Below are 25,901 nucleotides of genomic sequence, written 5' to 3'. Positions count from 1 at the left end.
ATTGGTTGCTGCCACAAAAATGGCATAATCTCATTGGGTGGCCCTTGGCTTTGAGTACAGCATGAGAGTTCAATGGGAATGGAAATGAGAATCCCAGTTGATGACACGTGGAAAAGCTGATCTCATGCAAAGGTTGCATCCAATGTTTGGCCAAAAGATCTGGAATCTTCCACATATCTCCAGTCAAAGTTGACCCTAGTCTCTCACCTCGGCCCCACCTACCCATCGGAGCTCCTGATGCCCCGAATACGGACCATCATCTTGCTCCCATCTGCCTATTGGAGCTCTGGACACCCCAAATATGGACCCTCACCTCAGTCCCACCCGCCCATCGGATCTCCCTACGCCCCAACCGCAGACCCTCACCTCGGTGGGTCTTTGATGATAGAGGCTGCTTTCTTAAGACACCACCTCACGTCAGTGTCCTCAGTGGAGTGAAGTCTGGTGTCTGTGATCACAGGCTGAGTTCACAATCCTCTGGAGTTTATTCTTGTCCTGAGAGTTGGTGCCTCCGTACCAGACAGCGATGCAACCAGACAGAATGCTTACCACAGAACACCCATAGAAGTTTATGAGAGGCTTCGGTGACTTGCTGAAACCGTTTTTAGATGACAGAAGATACTGTATCTCCTTTTTATAAATTGTTTACCATTATTTGCAAATCACGTTGAGTAAGATTAAATTGTTTACGCTGCCAAGGGAGAATGTGGGATTGGAATGGGACAGCGCCATGTTTCATTCCCCAAAATACCACAGAGCAGGTTGCAACAAGTAGAGCCCACATGACACGAAACATTTCAGGAATAACACGTGTTCAATGAGGGGAAAACATGCCCTTATCTAATTACCATCACAGACTTCTGAGGTGATTCAAAGATGATTTCATCTGAGAATGTTATCTGATCCTTTATTGCTGAAGGACCCAGAATCTTCCAATGCTGGAGAAACTCGGGTTAAACTGTGTACTTTATCTTTGGCTTGGCTTCGCGGACGAAGATTTATGGAGGGATATGTCCACGTCTGCTGCAGGCTCGTTGGTGACTGACAAGTCCCATGCGGGACAGGCAGGCACGGTTGCAGCAGTTGCAAGGGAAAATTGGTTGGTTGGGGTTGGGTGTTGGGTTTTTCCTCCTTTGTCTTTTGTCAGTGAGGTGGGCTCTGCGGTCTTCTTCAAAGGAGGTTGCTGCCTGCTGAACTGTGAGGCGCCAAGATGCACGGTTAGAAGCGATAACAGCCCACTGGCGGTGGTCAATGTGGCAGGCACCAAGAGATTTCTTTAAGCAGTCCTTGTACCTCTTCTTTGGTGCACCTCTGTCTCGGTGGCCAGTGGAGAGCTCGCCATATAATACGATCTTGGGAAGGCGATGGTCCTCCATTCTGGAGACGTGATCCACCCAGTGCAGTTGGGTCTTCAGCAGCATGGATTCGATGCTTGCGGACTCTGCCAGCTCAAGCATTTCTATGTTGGTGATGGAGTCATTCCAATGAATGTTGAGGATGGAGCGGAGACAGCGCTGATGGAAGCGCTCTAGGAGCCGTAGGTGATGCCGGTAGAGGACCCATGATTCGGAGCCAAACAGGAGTGTGGGTATGACAACGGCTCTGTACACGCTGATCTTTGTGTGTTTCTACAGGTGGTTGTTTTTCCAGACTGTGTAGTCTTCCAAAGGCGCTATTTGCCTTGGCGAGTCTGTTGTCTATCTCTTTGTCGATCCTTGCATCAGATGAAATGGTGCAGCCGAGGTAGGTAAACTGGTTGACAATTTTGAGTTTTGTGTGTCCGATGGAGATGTGGGGGGGCTGGTAGTCATGGTGGGGAGCTGGCTGATGGAGGACCTCAATTTTCTTCAGGCTGACTTCCAGGCCAAACATTTTGGCAGTTTCCGCAAAACAGGACGTCATGCGCTGGAGAGCTGGCTCTGAATGGGCAACTAAAGTGGCATCATCCGCAAGGAGTAGTTCACGGACAAGTTGCTCTTGTGTCTTGGTGTGAGCTTGCAGGCACCTCAGATTGAAGAGACTGCCATCCGTGCGGTACCGGATGTAAACACCATCTTCATTGTTGAGGTCTTTCATGGCTTGTTTCAGCATCATGCTGAAGAAGATAGTAAAGAGGGTTGGTGCGAGGACGCAGCCTTGCTTCATGCCGTTGTTAATGGAGAAGGGTATGGAGAGCGCATTGCTGTATCTGACCCAACCTTGTTGGTTTTCGTGCAGTTGGATAACCATGTTGAAGAACTTGGGGGGGGCATCTGATATTTGCTAAAGCCCTTTCCTGCTCACGGTGTCAAAGGCTTTGGTGAGGTCAACAAAGGTGATGTAGAGTCCTTTGTTTTGTTCTCTTCACTTTTATTGGAGCTGTCTGAGGGCAAAGGCCATGTCAGTAGTTCCTCTGTTTGCACAAAAGCCACACTGTGATTCTGGGAGAACATTTTCGGCGACACTAGGTATTAGTCTATTAAGGAGAATCCTAGCGAAGATTTTGCCTGCAATGGAGAGCAGCGTGATTCTCCTGTACTTTATAGAGCAAAGGTAAAGATACCAATGTTTTGGGCTTGAGGCCTTCATCAGTGTTTGAGTAAAATGTCAGCAGGCACCCGAACAAAATGGTGGGGAGAGGGGCATGGGGGAGGAGCACGGTCCCACAGGGAAGGGGGTAATAGGTGGATGAGGGAGGGAGAGCACAGCAGCAAACAGGGAGGGGGGACAGCTCTGTGAATGGAGAGGGAAGGGGGTGGAGAGCTGGAGGGAAGGAGGCAGAGGGATGGGGAAGGGAGGGAGAACAGGAGAAACCAGAGAAGTTGACATCAATGTCAGCCCCAGTTCTACCTCTTCACCATTGTGGTTCACCGGTAGCTCAAAACTCGAAGATTCAGATTTACTGTCAGAGGATGTTCATGATGTCACATACAACCCTGAGATTCTTTTCCTCCGAAATAGTGACACCCCCCCTACCCACGTCCGATCCCCCAGTGATCACTGGATCATCCCCCTAGAGAGGGGGAAGGCAACAATCAGCTCCTTGGTTTAGGTGACCTTGTCGGTGACGCCATTCACCCGCGGCTCAGGAGGGATATGAAGACAGTAGGATAAATTAGGAGCGGGAGTAGGGTGCCCTGATTACCCTTGCAGTGGGGGAAGGAGGAAGGGAGGTGGGTAGCAATGGGAGAGAAGAAAGGTGGAATGGTGACAGGGGTTTAAAACATCCTCTCCCCCCCCCCCCCGAGGGTTCTCGGAGACTGAAGATCACAAGGGGATGAGGAAGAGGATCAGACAACAACATCAACAGTGACCCAGAGGTCACTTTGCCGACAACCTTCTGAAACAAGCGTTACCTACTGTGCATATTTGCTGCTTGATTTCTATGATTGTTGTGACCTTTAAAACAAAGAAATTCATTGTGGAATTTGAAAACCAGTCTTGTGGTATGGCAGCAACTAACTATTTGAGACTTGGGGGAATTCTGCCACAGCCTTGCCCTCCAACAGCTCATCAGTGGGTTCAAAGAAAGGCTCAATTGGTTTATCCCCATGTTATTCAGATACTTCGGGAGAAAGTGGGTTTGGAAGCAAAATGTGCATGAAGGTTGTGACCGTGTGGAAGCATTTCTCTCGTGTACTTTTCTTGCAATGGAAACCGTGCAAACCAGACGGGCCGTTAAGGCCATTTTTCCTGCACGAACCTCTTGCCGACATTGAGGAGTGTGAGAGATGGGAAAACTGATCTAAAATTATGAACATGAAGGAAACTAAAATTCATACATCAGTTAATGGCTGTAACCACCTCACTGACAAAAGGCAAAGGAGGAAAAACCCAACTCCCAACCCCAACCAACCAATTTTCCCCTGCAGCCGCTGCAACCGTGTCTGCCTGTCCCGCATCGGACTTGTCAGCCACAAACGAGCCTGCAGCTGACATGGACTTTTACCCCCTCCATAAATCTTCGTCTGCGAAGCCAAGCCAAAGAAAGTACAAACAGGGTGAGCTTGGGGATTAGGATGCAGGAAAACAGAGTCAGCACGATTAACATAAGAATCTTCTAGTCTTTGTGACAAGAGCCACCATAAGACTAAGATAAGGAGTGGTAAGGAACAATAGAATGTAGGAAGTTGAGGTAGTCTGGATCAGATAAGGGTCTCCTAGCCCTGGACAGAAGAACCAAGTCCTACATATCTAATTAGCTAACCTTACACAGATTTATACATATTAAATTAGCCGACCCTAGACAGGATGAGCCAACTCTGCATACCAAGAGACTGTAGCCCCGAGAATCAGGAAGGTGTGAATAAGGACAATAACATGAAGGGACACTGACAGGATACCCCCTGGTCCTCCAAGTATACTGAAACTGCACGTAGGCAGGAAGGATTGCCTAATGCCAAACCTCTCCAGCAGGAGGCAGAATAATGTAAGGGGGAGGGTATTCCTATACTGAAATCAACTGTATAAAAGTTGGGTGAGCCCCAGTGTATGTGTGTATTCCCAGGGTAAGGGGAAGCACCCAACTTTGCATTGTTGTAAAATAAATGTTCTTTGTTCTCAATTTTTGTCTCGAGCAATTTCTTTAAAGGTACTTCTATTTCTAACAGGAGCAAGCAGAATCATTTACGGTTTCACAAATTCCATGCCGCCTTTTGTCTGTTGGTCTGTACACCTCCCCCTCCCATTCTTCCCCCCCGGCTTTTGTCTACAAGCCCCTGGCTCTCTCTTCTCCACTTACACCGTGAGGAAGGGCTCAGGCCCGAAACGTTGGTATCGTATCTTTACCTGCTGTGGATGCTGCGAGACCGGCTGAGTTCCCCAGGGTCTCTGTGTGTTGGTCCCACTTACACTGCAGTCTGAATATTGATCACATCCTTTTATACAGTAAATGTGGTGATGTACATTCATGCTTTTGGTTATTAGGGTGTTTACTGTAGCACACCAAAAGATTTTCAGTGCCTTTGTTCCTTGCACGTACGTGCATGACAATAACCTCTCATCATAATGGCCTCCATGCAGGCATGACATTTTAAATTGTTTAAATTTCGACACACAGCACAGTAACAGGTCAGCAAGGAAGGAGTCAGGGGTTGGGGGGACACAACCCAGTCCTCATCGAGGGCTCAGCGGTGGAGAGGGTCAAGAACTTCAAATTCCTGGGGATCAACATCTCCAAGGATCTGCCCTGAAGTCTCCACATCGATGCAATCATGAAGAAGGCTCACCAGCAACTAGACTTTGTGAGGTGCCTGAGGAGATTCGGTATCTCACCAAAAACTCACGTAAACTTCTACAGGTGGACTGTGGGGAGCACTCTGGCTGGTGGCATCACTGGTACAGAGGTGCCAACTCTCAGGACAAGAACAAACTCCAGAGGGTTGAGAACTTGGTCTGTGATCACAGGGCACCAGACCACTCCATCGAGGACGTCTACAAGAGGTGGTGTCTTAAAAAAGCAGCCTCTATCTTCAAAGACCCCACCCCCCAGGCCAGGCCCTCTTCACTCTGCAGGGAAAAGGTACAGGAGCCTGAAAACTAGCACCTGGCTACACATGGATGGCTCCTTCCCCTACACCATCAGATTCCCGAACGGACAATGAACCCCAGATACTGCCTCACTTTTCATACATTATTATGTTTTTATACTAATGTTGTAAGATAGTTATAATATGAATGTTTGCTCTTATAATATGAATGTTTGCTCTGTGACGCTGCCACAAACCCCAAATTTCATGACTTGTTCCTGACGATAAATCCTGATTCTGATTCTTCCAGCCCACGAAGTCCATGCCACCCAATTAAGCCCAATTAATCTACAACCCCCAGTATGTTTTGAAGGGTAGGAGGAAACCGGAACCCCCGGGAAATCTCATGTAGACATGGGGAGAACGTACAAACTCCTGACAGACAGCGCGGGATTCGAACCCTGGCCGCTAATGCTGTAACAGTGTGGTGCTGACCGGGCCGTGTTCTACACTGTCAGAAGGGCCCCTCTCCAGTGAAGGTAGAACTCCCTCGGTCTCTCGTTTTTAAAAAAAAGCAGGAGAGTTGTCCCTGGCGAGCTGGCACAATGCTCACTGCTCAATCAGACTTCGCTTTGCAGAGAAGCTGGGAACTTTCCACTGCCTCTTTTACCTTCTCCAACTCTTTATTGACCCTTTAGTGGAGACCAGAACAGTGTCAGCTTTCAGGATTCATGGTTCAACATACTTTTATTGCCAGGTAGCAGAACGGAGAATGTGACATTAAATGAAATTTCCTTTCGTTCTGCCCTAAGGCTTTGCCAAGGTCATGAGATAAAAAGTTTCACCCGGCAAGGAAAGGGTTAACCAGCACAGGAGCTGCCCTGCTGTTCTCCATGGTCTGTGGGAGTTCCGGCTGATGAGAAGTGAATTGAGGAAAGCAGCGCACAGCATTATTCAGTGAACACAACCCAAGCGCCGTGATCTCCCTCAGCATGGACCCAGCGCCTGCCCTGATCTGCGGACTCATCTCTGTCCTCGTTAACTTCATCGCTGCCCAGAGTAAGTGCTTTATTGCCAGTGTCCATTCACGTCCTTCTTGCTGCAGGTAGTCCTGTCCACCTGGAGGATTTGTGATCTGTTGTTAGGGTAGGAAAAGGATTTAAGGTAAGGTTGGAGTTAGGGACAGAATCAGAATTTATTGTTGTGAACACGTCACAAGTGCAATATGAGAGAAAGTGAGGCTGTGTCTCTAGGTCGTCCGTTCAGGAATCTGATGGCGGGGGGGAGGAGGGGGGAAGAGGCCGTCCTTGTGCCACTGGGTGCTCGTCTTCAGGCTCCTGTACCTTTTCCCAATAGTAGCAGAGTGAAGAGGGTATGACCCGGGTGGTGGGGTCCTTGAGGATAGAGACTGCTTTTTTAAGACCAAACCTCATGTCAATGTCCTCGATGGAGTGAAGTTTGGTGCCTTGTAATGTCGCAGGCTGAGCTCACAACCCTCTGGAGATTTTTAGTAAGGTATTTGATGAGGTCGCCCATGGGAGACTCATTCAGCAAGTCATGAGGGATGGGATCTCTGGAACCTTGGATGTGGAGATGCAGAATTGGCTCATCTGAGGCAGTAGAAGATGGAACGTATTCTCCCTGGAGGTCGGTGACTAGTGGAGTTCCGCAGGGATCTGCTCTGGGACCCCTGATCCTTGTGATTTTTATAAATGACCTGGATGAAGAGGCGATCAAACAGAAGAATAAGTTCGCAGATGGCACAAGGTTGGAGGAGTTGTGGATGGAGTTGAAGGTTGTCGAAAGTTTCAACAGAATGCAGAGTTGGGCAGGAAAGTGCCGGATGGAGTTCAATCCGGATAAGTGTGAGGTGATGCGTTTTGGAAGGACAAACCAGATGGCTGAGGACAGGGTTAATAGTTGGTTACTTACTGCTATACACTCCTGCTCCATTTTTCTGCACTTTGCCCCAGTTCCTGATCCTTTCTATACCTTGAGTGTGATATCACCTGCACCCTTTCAAGTGACACGTCCGTACAGTGTCTCTCACCCTGTGTGCTGTCAGAATGTCTGACAGAAGACTGCCCAAGGCGAACTGTCCAGCGGTACGCGAAAATGAGGAGGCCATGAGGAGGCCAGAAACTACAGTACAAGGCTGTTTTGCAGCCAGCATTGCCCCCGTCAACACGGTGGGGGGGGGGGGGGGTCTGGCTGACTGAAGATGGCTCACAGGGGAGGGATGCTGTCAGAAAAAGTGCTGAGAACAAGCTCAAAGAGGCAACAGAAGAAAGGCAGAGGAAGCATTACAACAGAACTTTTGCCCCTGCTGCCCCTCCAGGCCCCACTTGCCAAGGATGTGGCAAGAACTGGCCTGTACAGCCCCTTCAGGCCCCACCTGCCAAGGATGTGGCAAGGACCGGCCTGTACAGCCCCACCAGGCCTCACCTGCCAAGGATGTGGCAAGGACCGGCCTGTACAGCCCCACCAGGCCCCACCTGCAATGATGTGACAAGGACTGGCCTGTACAGCCTTTCCAGGTCACAAATATCAAACCCCACCAACTGACTGAAGGGAACCATCTGCATCCTTTGGGATGGAGAGGCCCCAAGGGAGACCTACTGAGGTTTATTGGAATTCAGGAGTGCTCACCTCTGGCATACATATAGGGGAGTTAATTCTGACCACAAGCCTGCCAATCATTCTGTCTAACTGCATGCAGATCTACTGGAAGTGACCATGAGGCGAGCAATGAATGTGTGGAATATCTGGGAGGCTTCCACGTGGATTGGAACTAACCTTTTCTGCATCAAACTTCCTTTCAAACAGACCAGAGTGAGGCTGCATCCCTTGAACTGTTGGCTTCGTTTGGGGAGGAGCTTCAGGTTCCCTGCATTGTTCTTCGTCAGAACAACATCCAGAATATACAGTGGCTGCAGGTAAATGTCCTTTGGCTGGTTGCCAGCATAATTCTAATGATATTGAGTTTAGGGGAGAATGTACAGACTTCTTACAGATAGTGCGGGATTCGAAGCCCCGGTCCCGATCACTGGCGATGCTAACCATGAGGGCCCTTAATTACATTTAAAAGAGATCATGGGAAGAGACTTTGAGAGGTTTTCCTTTCATAAATAATTTATTGTGAATAAAGTCTGTTTTTGGCTAAAAACTATGAACCTGTACATGTATGTGACAATAAACCTGTGATCATTATTTTGATCTCACTGGCCCCGAACAAGTTGAGCCTTGATTTGTGATTTGTTATCATTGCATTAACCCCCCTCTGTGGTCTCACCACTCCTGTTCTTGTTAAACCTCACCCCTTCTCATTCTACCGTCCGCCTGACCCCAGCTTTAATTGTTGCTCCACTTCGTCGCCCAAGACCTAAACTGGAACCCCCTTCCCCAATGCTCCCTGCCATCCTGCCTCACTCTGCCCTCAGACCCCTCCCCGCCATCCTCCCTCCTGTTTAATCCGATCCTTTCATCACAGATCCAACGTGCCAGCGCAGTTCAGTATCAAACCTGATGGCGTGAGGTTGTTGTGTGGCAGACCTTGCGCCTCGGTGAGAATCGCGGTTTGAACTTTCCTCAGCCCCACTTCTCCTTGCCTCCAACCCAGAAAACCAGTTCCGAGCAGCAGTGGAAGGAGGTCACGGAGTTGCTCAGAGTCGGGGAACGATTTAAGGTCCTTGAGAATGGGACGCTGGTGATCCTGTCTGTGAGGGTTGAGGATGAAGGGCAGTTCAAATGTCAAGTGGTGAAGAATGGCTCTAAGGACCACTTCGTAACAAGAGTGGCTGTCTTCAGTGAGTATCGCTGCTCCCTCATTCGAGAGAAAACACGTCCTGGCCTCACTCCTATCCTCTCGTTGAATACCACATCTCCCGCAGTTACTCTGATTCTCCATCTTCCAACAGCTCTCTCCATTACAATTGAATAGAATAAATTAAATTCAGGCCTACAGTGCGGTAACAGGCCCTTTCGGCCCACAAGTCCGTGACACCCAATTACACCCAATTGACCTACAAACCCCCCGATACGTTTTGAAGGGTGGGAGGAAACTGGAGCCCCCGTGGAAAACCCACACAGACACGGGGAGAATGTGCAAACTCCTTACAGACACCATGGGGTTTGAGCCTGGGTTGCTGGTGCCGTAATAGTGTTGCGTAACCGTGCTGAGAGTGAGAGAGATGAAAGAAAAGATTTGTTTAATGAATAGAAGAACATAGAGTGTAAAAAGAGAAGAATAGATTAGGAGAGAGATTGAGATCACACAAGATATGGGAGCAGAAGGAGGCCTATCAGCCCATAGGGTCTACCCCACCATTTAATCATGAGCTGATCCACCCTCCCACTCAGTCCCGATCTTCTCCCCGTGACCCTTGATGCCCTGACTAATCAAATCCCTGTTGATCTCTGCCTTAAATACACCCAGTGACCTCACTTCCACAACCGCCCGTGGCAACAAGACTCACGACCCTCTGGATAAAGAAATTTCTTCACGTCCCTGTTTCACATTGATGCCCTTTTATCCTGAAGTTGGGCCCTCTTGTCCTGGACTCCCCAACCGTGGGGAACATCCTTCCCGCATCGACTCTGTCCAGGCCTTTCAACATTCGAAATGTCTCGATGAGGTCCCCCCTCATCCTTCTGCCCAACGAAAACAGTCCAAGGGCCGACAAATGTTCCTCACCTTTCATTCCTGGTCTCGTTCTAGTAAATCTCTGAACTCTCTCCAATGTCAGCTCGTCTTTTCTCAAACACGGAGCCTGAAACTGCTCACAATCGTCTGCATGAGGTTTCAGCAGCGCCCTGTAGAGGGTCAACGTTACATATGATGAGAGATGCAATGAAGAATGGAAGAATGGCCAAGCTATAAAGCTTAGGATGGTTTGCCCTGTTCCCTCTGTGGTTGCTCTGGTTACCAGATCCCATGTACAGTACTAACGTGTATGTCTCCACACGCAGAGCATCCAACCAAACCTGTGCTGGAACCCAGATTCCTGACATTTACAGCTGGAACACTGTCTGAGGTAACGATGCTTCTGGGAAGGGCGTGGGTGCCCGCCTGGTGGTGCAACTGACCGGGCAAGGTCTAGGTGGAGCTGGATGGGGTTGGGAGGGGGGGGGCACCCATCATGTCTCAAATCGTGCAGCTCTTTTGTGAAAACCAACCCCTCTGCCCCCCAGCACATGCTCAGTTCTCGCTGCTGCTGTCAGGGAAGAGGTATCAGGGCCACAAGACTCGCACCCACCAGGTTCAGGAACAGCCGCTCCCCCTCCACCATCAGACTCCTCAACGACAAACTCAATCAGGGCCTCTGATGTGCACTTTATTGATTTTTAAAATTCTCTTTGTATTGCACAGTCAGTTTGTTTACATTTCTTTACTTGTTTACATGTGTACATTTTTTTTCACGACCAATAAGTGGTCATTCTCCCTGGCCCACAGGAAAATGAACGTTGGGGTTGTATGTGCTGTCACATGTGTACTCTGGAAATAAATCTGAATCAAAATTGAAATCAAAATCAAAAATAGCATCTGCAGAAGTTGAGACTGACGATGTATAATATTATAGCACCGTACAGGCCTTTCAGCCCACAATGTTGTGCCGACCCATATCAGCCTCCAGCATCAAGCAAATCCGTCTCCACCTTACACCCCATGACCCTCTATTTTACTTCCATCCATGTGCCCATCTAAGAGTCTCTTAAATGCTCCCAATGTTCCACCCTCCACCATTTCCCCTGGCAAGGCATTCCAGGAAGGAAACTAGCATGGGCAGAGTACTGCTGGTTGGAGAGAGAGGGGATAAAGGGATCCTACTCTGGTCGGCTACCGGTTACCAGTGGTGTTCTCCAGGGGTTGGTGTTGGGGCCCATTCTCTTCCCTAGGGGTTGGTGTTGGGGCCCCTTTACGTTTTGTATACACGATTTGGGTTGTAGAATTGATGACCTGTGCCTACAGGTGGAAGGGGAGGTGGTGCTGAGGACATGGAGAGACTGCAGAGAGACATGCATAGATAAGGAGAATGGGCAGAGAGGTGGCAGATTAAATACAATGTTGGAGCGTGTACAGTTGTGGTGGAAGAACTAGTCGGGCAGACTATTATTTAGATGGGGAGAAAATTCAAAGTTCCGAGGTGCAAAGATTTGGGGGGGGTCCTCATGCAGGATACCCTCCAGGTTGAGTCGGTGGTGAAGAAGGCGAATGCGGTGTTGGCGTTCATTTCTAAAGGGGCAGTGTACAGGAGTAGGGATGTGATGTTGAGACTCCATATGGCACTGGTGAGACCTCACGTGGAGAACTGGGTACAGTTTCGGGTGCTGTATTTGAGAAAAGATGAGCTGGTGTTGGAGAGGGTTCAGAGAAGATTTACTAGAATGATACCAGGAATGAAAGGGTTAGTACATGAGGAACGATTGTTGGCCCTTGGACTGTTCTTGTTGGACAGAAGAATGAGGGGGAACCTCATAGAAATATTTCGAAGGCTGAAAGGCCTGAACAGAGTAGATGTGGCTAGGATGTTCCCTATGGTCGGGGAGTCCAGGATGAGAGGGGACAACTTCAGGATAAAAGGACATCAATTTGAAAAAGGGACGCGGAGAAATTCCTTCATCGAGAGTGTTATGTCTGTGGAACTTGTTGCCACGGGCGGTTGTGGAAGTGAGGTCGTTGGCTGTATTTAAGGCAGAGATCGACAGGTATTTGATTAGTCAGGGCATCAAGAGTCACGGGGAGAAGGTTGAGGAGTGGGGCTGAGTGGGACGGTGGACCAGTTCCTGATTAGAATGACGGGGCAGACTCGATGGGCCCTCCTCTGCTCCTACATCTTGTGATCTGGTCCGTTGAGCCTATTCTGCAATTCATGGCTGATCTGCTCCATCTACATTGGCCTTAATTCCCCAACTGTGTCTGAAATCTATTTTAATAGTTGTCCTCTGCTACTTTCAAAGGCAGAGAATTCCACTCTCTGGGAGACGGGTCTCTCCTCCCCATCCCCCCCAACCGAACAACCTTTACATGGAAACTCAGTTGGAAGGTTTACAAGATCATTGTGTTTTGTCGTGAAGTTTCCGAGCCACTCCTTTAATTCTGCCATTTATCCCTCCAGGTTGGAACGTGCAGGTCAAGCGATGCCTATCCCATCAGTGACATTCTCTGGTACAAGAGTGGCAGAGAGGTGGTTGCCAATGGAAACGGTAAAGAAACTAGCAGTTCCTTTAGCTTCACTGTCGCAGAGCAAAGAAAAGGCTTCAGGTCGGTACAAAGCCCCTTCACAACCTCTGACGCCTCGCTTTGTGCAGCCAGTGTCATGAGTTCATGGTTGTTGTGTCGAAACTGCAGCCAAAAAGGGACTCCACCAGCAACCAGATAATCCACTGTTAGTTCAAGTTCAAGTTTACTTTCACTTTTGTTGCTGGTACACTGAAAACGGTTCTTTCTGGAGCAGGTCCAGCAATTCATCGGTAACGTGCATAAAGCAGTAGAAAAGCACAATTAATGAGTAATGGTAAATATTTTATTGTCATACACAGTTTACAACGTGCATCTGCACCGAAATTCTTACTTGGTGCAGCTCAACGGGGACTTTGTAATAAAATACTACAGTAGTATATTTAATTGTTTTAAAAGGTTGCAATGAACACAAAAGATTGGGAATAAACATTCACATTTACCGTAGTGCAGGAAAGTGGCTGCCCTTGTCCAGACAAAGCTCTTGTGGGGTGGGAACAGACCCTAATCTGTTTAACAAGTAGAGGTGGTGATCTTCAGGCTTCAGCAACAGCAACATGACATCACTGGGGTGTCATTCAGGAGCCTGATGGCTGCAGGGAAGAAGCTGTCTTTGAAACGTTTGGTCCGCAATCTCGTACTCTTGCATTTCTCCCCATTGTGTGGGGGGGGGGGGGTGTTGGTGGTGGAGAAGAGAGCGTCCGGGGTAGGATGGGTCCTTGAGCGTGTCAGCTGCATTTCCGAGGGACCAGGAGGTGTTCAGTAAGTTGCCTAATCTCCCTCAATAAAAAATCTCTGTCGCTTTTCAGTCTCCAATTTGTGCCCAGAGATTTGTTGTAACTCTACAGAACTCTGGTGAGACTGCACTTGGAGTATTGTGTTCAGTTCTGGTCACCTCATTACAGATTACACACACACACACTCTCACACACACACACACACACACACACACACACACACACACACACACACACACACACACACACACCCACACACACACTTGCTCTCTCTCACACACACATGCGCCCACACACACACACACACACACACTCTCACATACACACTTAATAGGAGTCACGTGATGGAGTAGTGGCCAGTAGGAGAATACCAGTCCTCTCCAGAAAAGAAGAAATAAAGTGAAGAAAACACAAAGTTCAAGAAACACAAAACATAACAAATAAAAGATAAAGTTGTGGAGAAAAAAAAAGAAAATGGCACCCAAGAAGGAAAAAGCAAAAACAATGGGAAAAAAAGACGCCGGAAGAGAAAGGAAAAGGCCTTACCTGCATGAAGAGGCAGGGAGCTGTCGAGGAGAGAGGAGCCCCCGCTCCCCGAGGTTAGTGGCGACCCCGCAGAGTCGCGATCTCCCGACCGTGGGACTGCAAAAATGGCTCTCTGAGCCAAACAGAAGTGCTCAATGCACACACTAGTGGAAAAAAAACACCGACGGGAGGGGGGCCCAGCTGAGGAGTGAACTTACACAGCGCGACCAGCTGAGAGATGCCCACAGCAGGGCTCTCAGCTGAAAGGAGAGGAAAGGGAGTGATAGGAAAGAAGAGCAGCAACAGGAGGCCCAAAAGATGAGTTGCCCAGAAGAAGAGGACCAACAGCAAGAAGCCAAGCAAGAAGACGCCCAGCAAAGTGAGACAAGCAACTCATCAGGAAAGTCAGAAGAGACACAGATACAAGGAAGAGAAGTAGACACAAACACAGGTACAGACAGAAGAAGAGGAAGACCAAACTCTGCACAGAGGAATAGAAGGTAAAATAGATGGACAGTATATAGATGTTTTTAAAATTTCAAGAACAAATGAGAGCATTAAAAGAATGGTTGACAGTAGAATTTAGTGAAATGAAAAAAAAAAATGAAGTACAGAAGAAAAAGTGAGTAGATTAGAGCTGGTCATGACAGAAATAGGGAAAAGATTAGAAAATGTGGAAGAACGAGAAACGGCTGTAGAAATGGAAGTGAACGACTGAAGAGGAAAATTGGAAGACAGTGGCAAAAAAGTTAGTCACAAGAGTTATTAGCCCAGAAAATTTATATAATGGAAAACTATAGTAGGCAAAACAATATAAAAATAGTAGGCCTAAAGGAAGATGAAGAAGGCACATATATGAAGGAATTTATAAAAGAATGGATCCCAAAGGTCCTGGGAATGACAGAAATGCAGGAAGGAATGGAAATAGAAAGGGCCCACAGAACATTAGTCCCGAAACCACAGTCACAACAAAAACCAAGATCCGTTTTAGTAGAATTTCTGAGAAAATATACTGGAGCGGGCAAGGAATAAAATTAGAGAAGACAAAAACCAATTGGAATACAAGGGTCAAAAAATATTTTTTTACCCAGACGTAAATTTTGAACTCTTAAAGAAGAGAAAGGAGTTTAACATTGCAAAAACGGTCCTATGGAAAAAAGCATATACATTTATGTTAAGGCATCCAGCAGTGCTAAAAATATTTATCCTGGGGGAGCAAAACAGACTGCTCTCGGATCCAGAGAAAGCACGAGAATTTGCATTGTATAATGGACCATTGGTGAAAGCACGAGAATTTGCATTGTATAATGGACCATTGGTGAAGGTGACAGTAAATAGATATGTATTAAACCAACTTAAATTAAATAGGTCAACAAGGCAGGGATGTCCATTATCTCCCTCACTGTTCACTTTAGCAATAGAACCATTGGCAGAACTGATAAGAACAGAAAATAAAATAAAAGGGATAAAAATGAAAAAGGAGTATAAAATCAGTTTATTTGCAGATGACATCATAGTTTACTTAACAGGAGAGATGAAGAGATGTAACAAGAACGAAGAACGATAACAAAATACATATAAAGATGTAAAAATAATGTATAAGTAAGAACTAAAGAAGGGAAAGAAAAGGGAAGTAAGGGGGAAGGGAAAAAAAAGGAGGGGAAAAAAACTGTTGTAATGTGAGGATAAAAGTCTTTTCTGGAGGGGGTTGGGTGGGAGAGAATAACAGTCACTGGGAAATCAGTTGACACTTGCGAGTGTGTTCGCAATCCAAATGGAGAGGGGAGTTGTGGTTGCCCGGCAAGGGACAAGGGGCGACTCAGAGAGGGGGGGACACTTGGGGTTAAGGGAATTTTAGATGTGGGAGTTGTTGAAGTATTTTCTGTTTTAAAAGTGTTGTCATACATTGAATTCAAAAAGGGAAAACTGAGAGATGAGAATGGGGAAAAGGGGGATGGTGGTGGTGAGGAAGCAGAAATGAGGTGTAAACAGAGTATGAGATGGCCATGTTGAACTATATAAATATTAATGGGATACATAACCAAATCAAAAGGAAGAGGCTATTAAATTTTTCTGAAAAAAGAAAAAATAGATATAGCATTTGTGCAGGAAACGCATCTAACTGAAGTGGAACATAACAAATTAAGGAGAGACTGGGTAGGGAAATAGTAAGTACAGTAAAAGAACTAGCAACAAGGGAAGATACAACAAAAAGAAGAGAATTGACGGACAAAAGAATAAATTATTAAACATTACAAACGTATAAGGTGGAGAAGAACATAATGAAAATAAAGCAAAAGTATTACGAGCTAGGAGAAAAAATGCACAAAATATTAGCCTGGCAACTTTAAACAGAACAAGCTAAAAGAACTGTGTTGGCATCAAGGAAAAAGGACAAATAAATTACATATAATCCAATGGAGATTAATGAGAACTTTAAGGAATTTTATGAACAATTATACCAAACTGAGAACGAGGGGAAAGAAGACAAAATAGATGAGTTTTGAGCTAAAATTGAACGCTGAAATTGCAAGAAGAGGAGCAAACCAAGCTGATAAAACCATTTGAAATAGAGGAAATACAGGATATATTAAAAAAGCTTCCAAACAATAAAACTCCTGGAGAGGATGGACTTCCAATAGAATTCTATAAAACATTTAAAGAGTTATTAATTCCTCCTCTCCTGGAAGGAACCAGATAGAAGAAACACAAAACTTACCTGATTCATGTAAGACAGCAATAATTACAGTTTATACCAAACACGGGGAAGGATCCACTAACACCACCATCATATAGACCAATATCTCTACTTAATTCAGATTATAAGATAATAGCAAAACTATTAGCAAACAGATTGGCAGACTGTGTACCAAAAATAGTAAAACAAGATCAAACTGGATTTATTAAGAAAAGATGAACAGCAGATAATGTCTACAAGTTCATTAATTTAATCCATGCAGTTCGAGGAAATAAGATACCAACAGTGGTGGTTGCTTTAGATGCAGAAACAGCTTTTGACAGGGTAGAATGGAATTATTTATTCAAAATATTACGGAGGTTCAACCTACCAGAAAAATATATTAATTGGATTAAAGCATTGTATAATGGACCATTGGTGAAGGTGACAGTAAATAGATATGTATTAAACCAACTTAAATTAAATAGGTCAACAAGGCAGGGATGTCCATTATCTCCCTCACTGTTCACTTTAGCAATAGAACCATTGGCAGAACTGATAAGAACAGAAAATAAAATAAAAGGGATAAAAATGAAAAAGGAGTATAAAATCAGTTTATTTGCAGATGACATCATAGTTTACTTAACAGAACCAGAAATATCAATGAAAGAATTACATAAGAAATTGAAGGAATATGGAGAAATATCGGGGTACAAGATCAACGCAAATAAAAGTGAAGTGATGCCAATAAATAATGCGGATTATGCAGAGTTTAAAAAAGAATCACCATTTTAATGGCAAATACAAGCAATCTGATACCTAGGTATTAGATTAGATAATAATTTAAGCCACCTGTACAAATTAAATTATCAGCCATTAATGAAGAAATTACAGGATGACTTAGAACATTGGAAAGAATTACCACTAACGTTGATAGGGAGGGTAAATTGCATTAAAATGAATGTCTTCCCAAGGATACAATCCTTATTTCAATCGTTACCAATTCCCTTAATAGAGAAATTCTTCAATGAACTAAAGAGAATAATAAGAAAATTCTTATGGAAAGGGGGGAAACCGAGGATAGCGTTAGATAAATTAACAGAATGGTACAAACAAGGTGGTTTGCAGTTACAAAACTTTAAAAATTATTATAGAGCAGCACAATTAAGGTATCTATCAGATTTTTACCAGACAAGGGAAAAACCAGATTGGACCAAGGTAGAGCTAGATAAAATAGGGGAGAAGGTACCGGACATATACTTTATAAGTGGGATGAAAAACTGGTGCAATATAGAAGTTCACCAGTACTGCATCATTTACTCAATATATGAAAGAAGATTCACTTAGAAAAGAAAAAAAAAACAAATTACCAACTACCAAAATTATTATTGACGCAAAATCAACTAATCCCTTTTACAATAGACAACCTTTCCTTTAGAGAATGGGAGAGAAAAGGAATTAAAAGAATAGAAAATTGTATTTTGGGAAATAATTTATTAACATTTGAACAAATTAAGTACAAATATGGAATAACTCACGGTACAATGTTTGCATACCATCAACTGAAAACCTACTTAAAGGATAAATTGGGAAGCAGACTGAGATTACCAGAAGGAAGCAGCTTTGAATATGTGATTACAGAAACAATGATAATGAAAAGATTTATAACAAACATGTACATCAAGCTGTAAGAGAAGGAAAATGATGAAATAAGCTATGAACCAAAACAAAAGTGGGAAAAAGATTTAAACATAAAGATAAAAAATGAAATATGGGAAAAGTTATGCTCTGGAACTATGAAGAATATAATAAACACGAGGTTACGCATGATACAATATAATTGGTTACACAGGTTACATATCACGCCCCAAAAGTTAAATAAATGGGACCCAACCGTATCAGACAAATGTTTTCGCTGTAAGAAGGAAATGGGAACAACAGTACATGCAATTTGGGCATGTGAGAAAGTGGAAAAGTTTTGGGAAGATCTAAATCAGGTATTAAATAAAATCACAAAAAGTAACATACCAAAAAATCCAAAGAATTAGGCCTCAAACTGGATGAAGCGCAAAAAAGATTTATTGTGATAGCCTTAGCAGTAGCAAAAAAATGTATAATGTCAACTTGGAAATCAGAAGAGAGGCTGAGAATACAGCAATGGTACATGGAAATGAATAAAAGTATTCCATTGGAAAAAATAACATATAATTTAAAAAATAAAGTTACAGTATTCGAACAAATTTGGGAACCGTACATGGAACACATCAGATGGAGCCTACCATGGACCTCCACCCCCTAAAATGATAGAATGAGAAGACGACGAAATGAACTGACCCAGTGTGTAAAAGTAGATGACACAATTTTCTTGTTTATTTTCATTGTGTGATGACGTTGTTTAATGGGTTTATTGTATTGCATATGTTGAATATTTAATGGGTTTGGAGGGGGTGGGAAGGGAGGGGGGGGGGAAAGGTGAGAAAATGCTACTGTGTATATTTGAGGGAAATGTTTGTATGTATTTTGATTGATATGGTTCATAGTATGAAAAATTAAAATTTAAAAAAAAAACACACTTACACACACATGCCCGCACACACAGTCTCGCACACACAGTCTCTCACACACACATACATTCTCTCTCACAAACCCCCACCCCCCCTCTCTCTCACGCACCCCCTCCACCCCCTCTCTCTCTCTCTCTCTCTCTCTCTCTCTCTCTCTCTCACACACTCACTCAAAGAGACCAACTGCTGTGTATAAACCAGTTTAGAAACAAAATATGATTTGCCTTCAAGGGTTAAACAGATGAGACAGCTGAAAGCACAATCTGCACACTTCACAGTGACCTTTATTGTTGGATGGCGGCCACCTCTATCTGTCTCGGATCCAGCCTCTGAGTCATCCCACTCTGTCCCTATCTGTCTGCTACATCGGCCTTTCTGGTGTTTATGAACAAGGTGAAGAGATGTTGTCTACGCTCCCATTCCTTACCTTTATTTGCTGTGTTCTCATTCATTGTTTGCTCCAGACCTCTCAGTGTAGGCCCCACTTGTATCTCTCTGACTCTGTCCACACTAGCCTCATTGTCCAACTGTCCGGTCTGGTGTGAACGGTTAGTTGGAAAATACCTCCAAATGAACAATGCTTGCCTGGAAATTGTTTTGAAATGCGAAAGTCTGCAGACACTGCAATTGTAGTAAAAACACCAAAATGCTGGAGGAACCCGGCCGGTCTCACAGCGTACAGAGGAGGTGAAGATATATCACTGACGTTTCGGGCCTGAGGCCTTCCTCAAAGGGGACAAGTTTAGGGGGAACTTCTTCACACAGAGAGTGGTGGTGGTGTGGCACAAGCTGAGGTGGTGAATGCGGGCTCAACTTTAACATTTAAGAGGTACTTGGACAGGTACGTGGATGGGAGGGGGATTGAGGGATATGGACTGGGTGCAGGTCAGTGGGACTAGGGCAGAAAAATAGTTCAGCACAGATGAGAAGGGCCGAAGGGGACTGTTTCTGTGCTGTCAGGTTCTATGGTTCTAAGAATATGAAATAACCCTACAAAAGTGAGCAGACCCTCTGTGGATGATACAATCAGACGATCGTAAATCCATGTGGGGCTGCGGATGTTTTTAAAGATACACAGGTATGTTTTTCCATGGTTTCAAATGTTTATCTCTTTTTAATGTCCTACCTCTATATTTCCAGACACACTGATCAAGATTCATATTATTAAGAACCAGAACACAAATCTTTACACAACAGTGTCAACACTTCACTATAAACTCAGCAAGAGGGATACAAATGCAGAGTTTGTCTGTGAGGCAGTTCACCCGTCCCATGGAGAGAGCGAGGTGCTGAGATCCCGATCCATCCACGTTGATGTTCACTGTAAGTATCAACTCTTATTGCTTCGTGCAGGTCAGGAGGTCTAGCCCCTAAACGGCGGATGTACACCTCAAGTCATCCAATTCTACAAGTACAACCCGATGAAACAGCATTCTCCGGTTCTTGGGGCAAAACCACCAGACATAACACAGACAAACAGTACATATGCAGGACAATATTCATCAATACAAGTCAATAATGTTTTGTATATATGAGAATCTCGGAGGGTCAGTGTGGGCGGTTCCTTTGGTCGTTCAGCATCCTCACTGCCCGAGGGAAGAAGCTGTTCCTCATCCTGGTGGTGCTGGCTCTGAGCCTCCTGTATCTCTTCCCCGATGGGAGCCGGTGAAAGATGCTGAAGGGGTCCTCAAGAAGGTAAATGGGGTGTTGGGCTTCATTGATAGAAGGAATTACTTTAGGAACAGGAACCCAACTGTGCTGTCAATCGTATTGAACGGCAGAGAGGGCTTGACGGGCTGGATGGCCAACTCCTGCTCCTATTATGCAAGTGATTTAACAGTATGGGCCCCAATCCCACACCCCCTGCTGCTCAGACTTGCAGAGCGAGTACGTTTGGGTAAGAGGGGGGAGATGTGGTTGAGAATCCTCTCTAACTTGGGTTGTGTGACTGGATTGGGCGAGGCTGTTGTGGGACATTACCAACAGAGAGGGTTCAGGAATGTACTCAAAGCCTCTGTGAAGGAAAGCAGCCACCCCCCTTCCACCGACAATCAAAAAGACGGCTCACCTGCAGCTATACTGAGGCGTTTGAGGAGATTCAGTCTGTCATCAAAGACACTCGCAAACTTCTACAGGTGGACTGTGGAGAGCATCCTAGCCAGTTGCATCACTGCCTGGTATGGAGGCACCAAAACTCAGGACAGGAATAAACTCCAGAGGGTTGTTAACTTGGCCTGAGATCACAGGGCACCAGACCACTCCACTGAGGACGTCGATATGAGGTGGTATCTCTATCCTCAAGAACCCCACCACCCAGGCCATGCCCTCTTCACTCTGCTACCATCAGGGAAAAGGCCCAGGAGCCTGAAGATGAGCACCCAGCGGCACAAGGATGGCTTCTTCCCCCCCCCCACCCGCCATCAGATACCCGAATAGGCAACGAACCCCAGACACGGCCTCACCCTCTCTTCTTTTTGCCCCGATGCATTTATTTCTCCAATGCAATTTTAAAGTTTGCTCTGTGACATTGCTGCAAAACAATAAATTTCGTGACGTGTTCATAGCAATAAATTCTGATACTCTCTTAATTAGCATGAAGAAGCTGGGTCACTTCTGACCGTCCAGCACCAACAGGGCTGCTGGCTACAGTAATCCACTGGGACCGAACCTGGTTCACCCCCCCTTTTCATTCGCAGATGACTTGGAGCAGGTCGTGATAAAAATGGAGCCCTCCTGTGACGTGCTGAAAGAAGGCGAGACGGTTAACCTGCACTGTGTTGCTGACACCAACCCTCCACCAATTTCATACCTGTGGGAAAAGGATGTAAGTGGGAAAGGATATTCATGACCCAGGATCGTGCTACAGTCATGTAATAAGGAGGTGTAATATTACATAAAATTACCTTTAGTTCACTGTAACGCAGATTCACCATCAGCCAAATTGCCCGATGCCTCTTACAGTCAGAGAAAGAGAGAGTCTCCATCCCCCCCACCCCCGCGGGTCATCAATGTCCATTGATTCGCCTCCAGCTTCCGCGGCCTCTGCAGCCGTGCAGAGCCCAGCCCAAACCTTCGGACCCCCGAGCCCAGATCTGAACTCCTAGCGCGGTCAGGACCCCTCCAGCGCCTCCCACCCCCATCTCCGTTCCGATGCCTGGTACGGAAATGCTGGAGGAGCTCGGCTCATCTCGCAGCGACCCTTGGAGCTGAAAATGGGCTACTGACATTTTGGGCCTGGAGCCTGGCTCAAGGTGACCCCGAGGAAGGGGCTCAGGCCCGAAACGTCAGTGATGTGTCTGTACCCTCCCGTGGACGCTGCGAGTCTGGCCAAGATCTTCCGGCATCTTGGTTCAGCCCTCTTCCAGCTCGATTTTAAATCTACCCCCTCTGATAGGACAGATGGGCTGTGGAGAGATTTGGTTTCAGGCCCTTGCCCGTGATCCAATCCTAGTCCGCTCCCACTGAGAGCATCAGCCCACACTTCCCTCTCTGCCCACATCCTCTGTTACATAGTCAGGACACCACAGCACAGTGCAGGCCAACCCAAAAATCTACCTTGTAACTGATGCACCTTCAGGAGAGTGTTGTGGAGTGTAATTCACTAGAGAACACAACACACCCCTACTGTTCAACCATCCTGCAATGAGATGCAGGGGGCTGTGTAACAGCCACCTTTATCAGGAACCTGTGGGGAGGGGCCAATAGACGTGCTGGACCAGATAATTATACATTAAATAACCCTCTATTTTTCTTCCATCCAAGAATCTCTTAAACACCCCTAATGTTCCAGCCTCCACCACCACCCCCAGCAATGTATTCTAGGCCCCCACAACTCTCAGTGTAAAAACATACCCCTGACGTCTCCCCTTCACTTTAGATGGACGATCCCCTGGTGTTTGCTCTTCCCATCCTGGGGAAACAGGCGCTGACCGTCCGCCCTACCCTTGCCTCTCAGGATTAAGTCACCTCTCATCCTTCTGCGCTCCCTGGCCCCGTGGTGATGTTGGTAGGGGACAATGCTAACCGTTGGATCTGGGTCGCAGGGGAAGAGGCTGGGGACCTCAGCCCACTACACCATTGAGTCAGTGAGCAAGAGGGAGGAAGGTGTTTACCGGTGCAGCATCATGGACTTCAACTTCAATTTGCGGTCAGCGGTGAGGATGGTCAGAGTAGAAGGTAAACTCGTCCTCCTCCATCTCCACCCTTTTGTAAAGCAATCCCTTACTCACCACTGAGGGATGTTTTTTTTTGTTTTTTTTTTAAATTTTTTATTTTTCACACCATAAATCACATTAACCATAATACACACTTTTTCCTTTTCACACATATACAGTGACATTTTCTCCCCCCCCCCCTCCTCCCAACCCACCCCCCCCCACCCCCCCCTCCCATCCATTTAAGGTATACAATCTAGGATACATTAAACCAGTCAGACAATGTTGTCACTCAAAAAAAATACACCAGAAATTCTACTGAGTCCATTGTTTTCTTTCCTTCTCCTTCCATCAACTTAGGTAATGATTGTCCCCGGTAGGTTTTCGCTATTGTATTTAATGTAAGGCTCCCATACTTGTTCGAATATTTCAATATTATTTCTTAAACTATATGTTATTTTTTCTAATGGAATACATTTATTCATTTCTATATACCATTGTTGTATTTTCAAATTATCTTCCAATTTCCAGGTTGACATAATACATTTTTTTGCTACGGCTAGAGCTATCTTAACAAATCTTTTTTGTGCATCCTCCAAATCAATTCCAAATTCTTTGTTTTTTATGTTACTTAGGAGAAAGATCTCTGGATTCTTTGGTATATTGTTTTCTGTTATTTTATTTAATATCTGATTGAGATCTTCCCAAAATTTTTCTACTTTTTCACATGTCCAGATTGCATGAATTGTTGTTCCCATTTCTTTTTTACATCGAAAACATCTATCAGATACTGTTGGGTCCCATTTATTTAACTTTTGAGGTGTAATGTATAGCCTGTGTAACCAGTTATATTGTATCATACGTTCACAGAGGGATGTTTAAGGTGGAACGTGAGTGGGGGAAAAAAGGTTGGGAGCCCCCAATCTAAACAAGCAGGAGAAAACACTGGCGGGAAGAGGTTTCAGGATGTCCACAAGATTCCTTCATTAAAACCAAAACATAATATTACACAAAACCTTTAATGTACCATAAGGCAGACAAAGATTCATCATCACGGAGAGAGGGGGCAGGTTAGAGGGGATTATGTAGGAAGGAGTTGTAGAGGTTGGAAGCAAGTTGTAGGAAAGGGGGTAGAGGGGTCTGTGGTGTCAGGGAAGGCTGTAGAGGCTCAGGGAGGGGGGCAGAGGCAGGAGTGTAGGCACTGGATCGAGGTAGAGAGGATGGTGACTTGGGCTGTGGGCAGCGGGGTGGGGGGGGAGAGATTCACCATGCAGTGGAGATTGGAGGGGGGAGAAGAAAGATAGGGAGGGGAGCAGGAGTTTGGAGGGGTGTCCAGGGGGAGGTTACGGTGGGGGGAGGGGGTGTAGGGCCCAGGTTGAGGTTACAGAGAGGGGGGTGAGGGGGCTGGAGAGGTGTAGGGCCCAGGTTGAGGTTACAGGGAGAGGAGGGTGTAGGGCCCAGGGGAATGGTTACAGGGAGAGGAGGAGGATGTAGGGGCTGGAGGGGTATAGGGGCCCAGGGGGAGGTTATGGGGGTGGGGGGTGGGAGCTGGATGGGTGTAGGGCCCAGGGGAATGGTTACAGGGAGAGGAGGGGGATGTAGGGGCTGGAGGGGTGTAGGGGCCCAGGGGGAGGTTATGGGGGTGGGGGGGTGGGAGCTGGATGGGTGTAGGGCCCAGGGAGAGGTTACAGGGAGGGGGTGGTGTGGGAACTGGAGGGGTGTAGAGCCCAGGGGGAGTATTACAGGGAGGGAGGGGGGTGTGGGAGCTGAAGGGATGTAGGGCCCTGGTGGAGGTTACAGGGAGAGGGAGGTGTAGGGACTGGAGGGGCGTAGGGCCCAGGGAAAAGGTTACAGGGAGAGGAGGGGGATGTAGGGGCTGGAGGGGAATTATGGGTGGGAGGTAGTAGGGACCGGGGAGGTTATGGGAGGGGGGAGGAGTGTGGGGCCTACTCAGAGGTTATGGGTAGAGGGGGGGTGAGGCGTCTGGTGGGGATGTTATTGATAGAGGGGGGTATAGGGACCATGGGGAAGTTACAGGGGAGGGGAGGGGAGTGTGGGTCCTTCGGAGAGGTTATGGGTAGGGGGGTTGTGGTTTAGGGGTAACAGAGAGTTACCAGGATGAGAATTTGGAAAAGGGGCCATCATTTAACCGGGACCCTGTTTCGTGTTCACTGAGAGTTTCCTTTGTTTCCTTACAGCAGGAGCAAATAACAATGAGTTGGAAGGGGGAAGAGGTAACTTTCATTGAAGAGACACCTGTGGCCTGTGCTGGGCTCCTGGGGTAACAATGGAACAGTTTTAGTGGAAGGGGGTCCTCAACGATTTTGGGCACCCTCTTCAGACAACGATCCCGGTAGATCACATCAATGGGAGGTGGGGGAGGGAGACACCAGTGATCCTCTCTGTTAGTCCCGTGGATTGACCCCCGATCCATTTCCCTGCAGTAACCATACCCGCACTGAGACGCAGCTGGTCAGGGTGCTCTTGATCGAAGGTTGACGTGACAGTTGCCGGTAGCCTTGCCCAACTCGGTCCTCTCAGGAAGGGCAGTCACTGTTGA

The 25,901-nt window shown here is 46.4% G+C and overlaps 1 protein-coding gene across 3 annotated transcripts in view; it reads left to right on the top strand.

Annotated features, from left to right (window-relative positions):
• Positions 1-40: 40 nt before the first annotated feature.
• Positions 41-25,901, top strand: part of LOC138754651 (CD166 antigen-like) — a 32,144-nt gene continuing 6,283 nt past the window's right edge. The window contains exons 1-10 of one of the 3 annotated variants that reach the window (XM_069919234.1): positions 41-132; positions 6,260-6,506; positions 8,274-8,383; positions 9,067-9,253; positions 10,416-10,480; positions 12,563-12,650; positions 20,328-20,510; positions 21,884-22,011; positions 23,231-23,363; positions 25,543-25,575. In XM_069919234.1, coding sequence (XP_069775335.1) covers positions 6,440-6,506; positions 8,274-8,383; positions 9,067-9,253; positions 10,416-10,480; positions 12,563-12,650; positions 20,328-20,510; positions 21,884-22,011; positions 23,231-23,363; positions 25,543-25,575 — 994 coding nt within the window. In that variant the 5' untranslated portion in view covers positions 41-132; positions 6,260-6,439. Of the gene's footprint in view, positions 133-6,259; positions 6,507-8,273; positions 8,384-9,066; positions 9,254-10,415; positions 10,481-12,562; positions 12,651-20,327; positions 20,511-21,883; positions 22,012-23,230; positions 23,364-25,539; positions 25,576-25,901 lie in introns of all 3 variants that reach the window. The other 2 variants (XM_069919233.1, XM_069919235.1) reach the window with 2 other exon arrangements.

Source organism: Narcine bancroftii, chromosome 2 (assembly GCF_036971445.1).
Source record: "Narcine bancroftii isolate sNarBan1 chromosome 2, sNarBan1.hap1, whole genome shotgun sequence".
Classification (NCBI taxonomy): Eukaryota; Metazoa; Chordata; class Chondrichthyes; order Torpediniformes; family Narcinidae; genus Narcine; species Narcine bancroftii.
The sequence above is the reverse complement of the archived record's forward strand: the minus strand, read 5'-3'. Positions and strand labels throughout refer to the sequence as shown.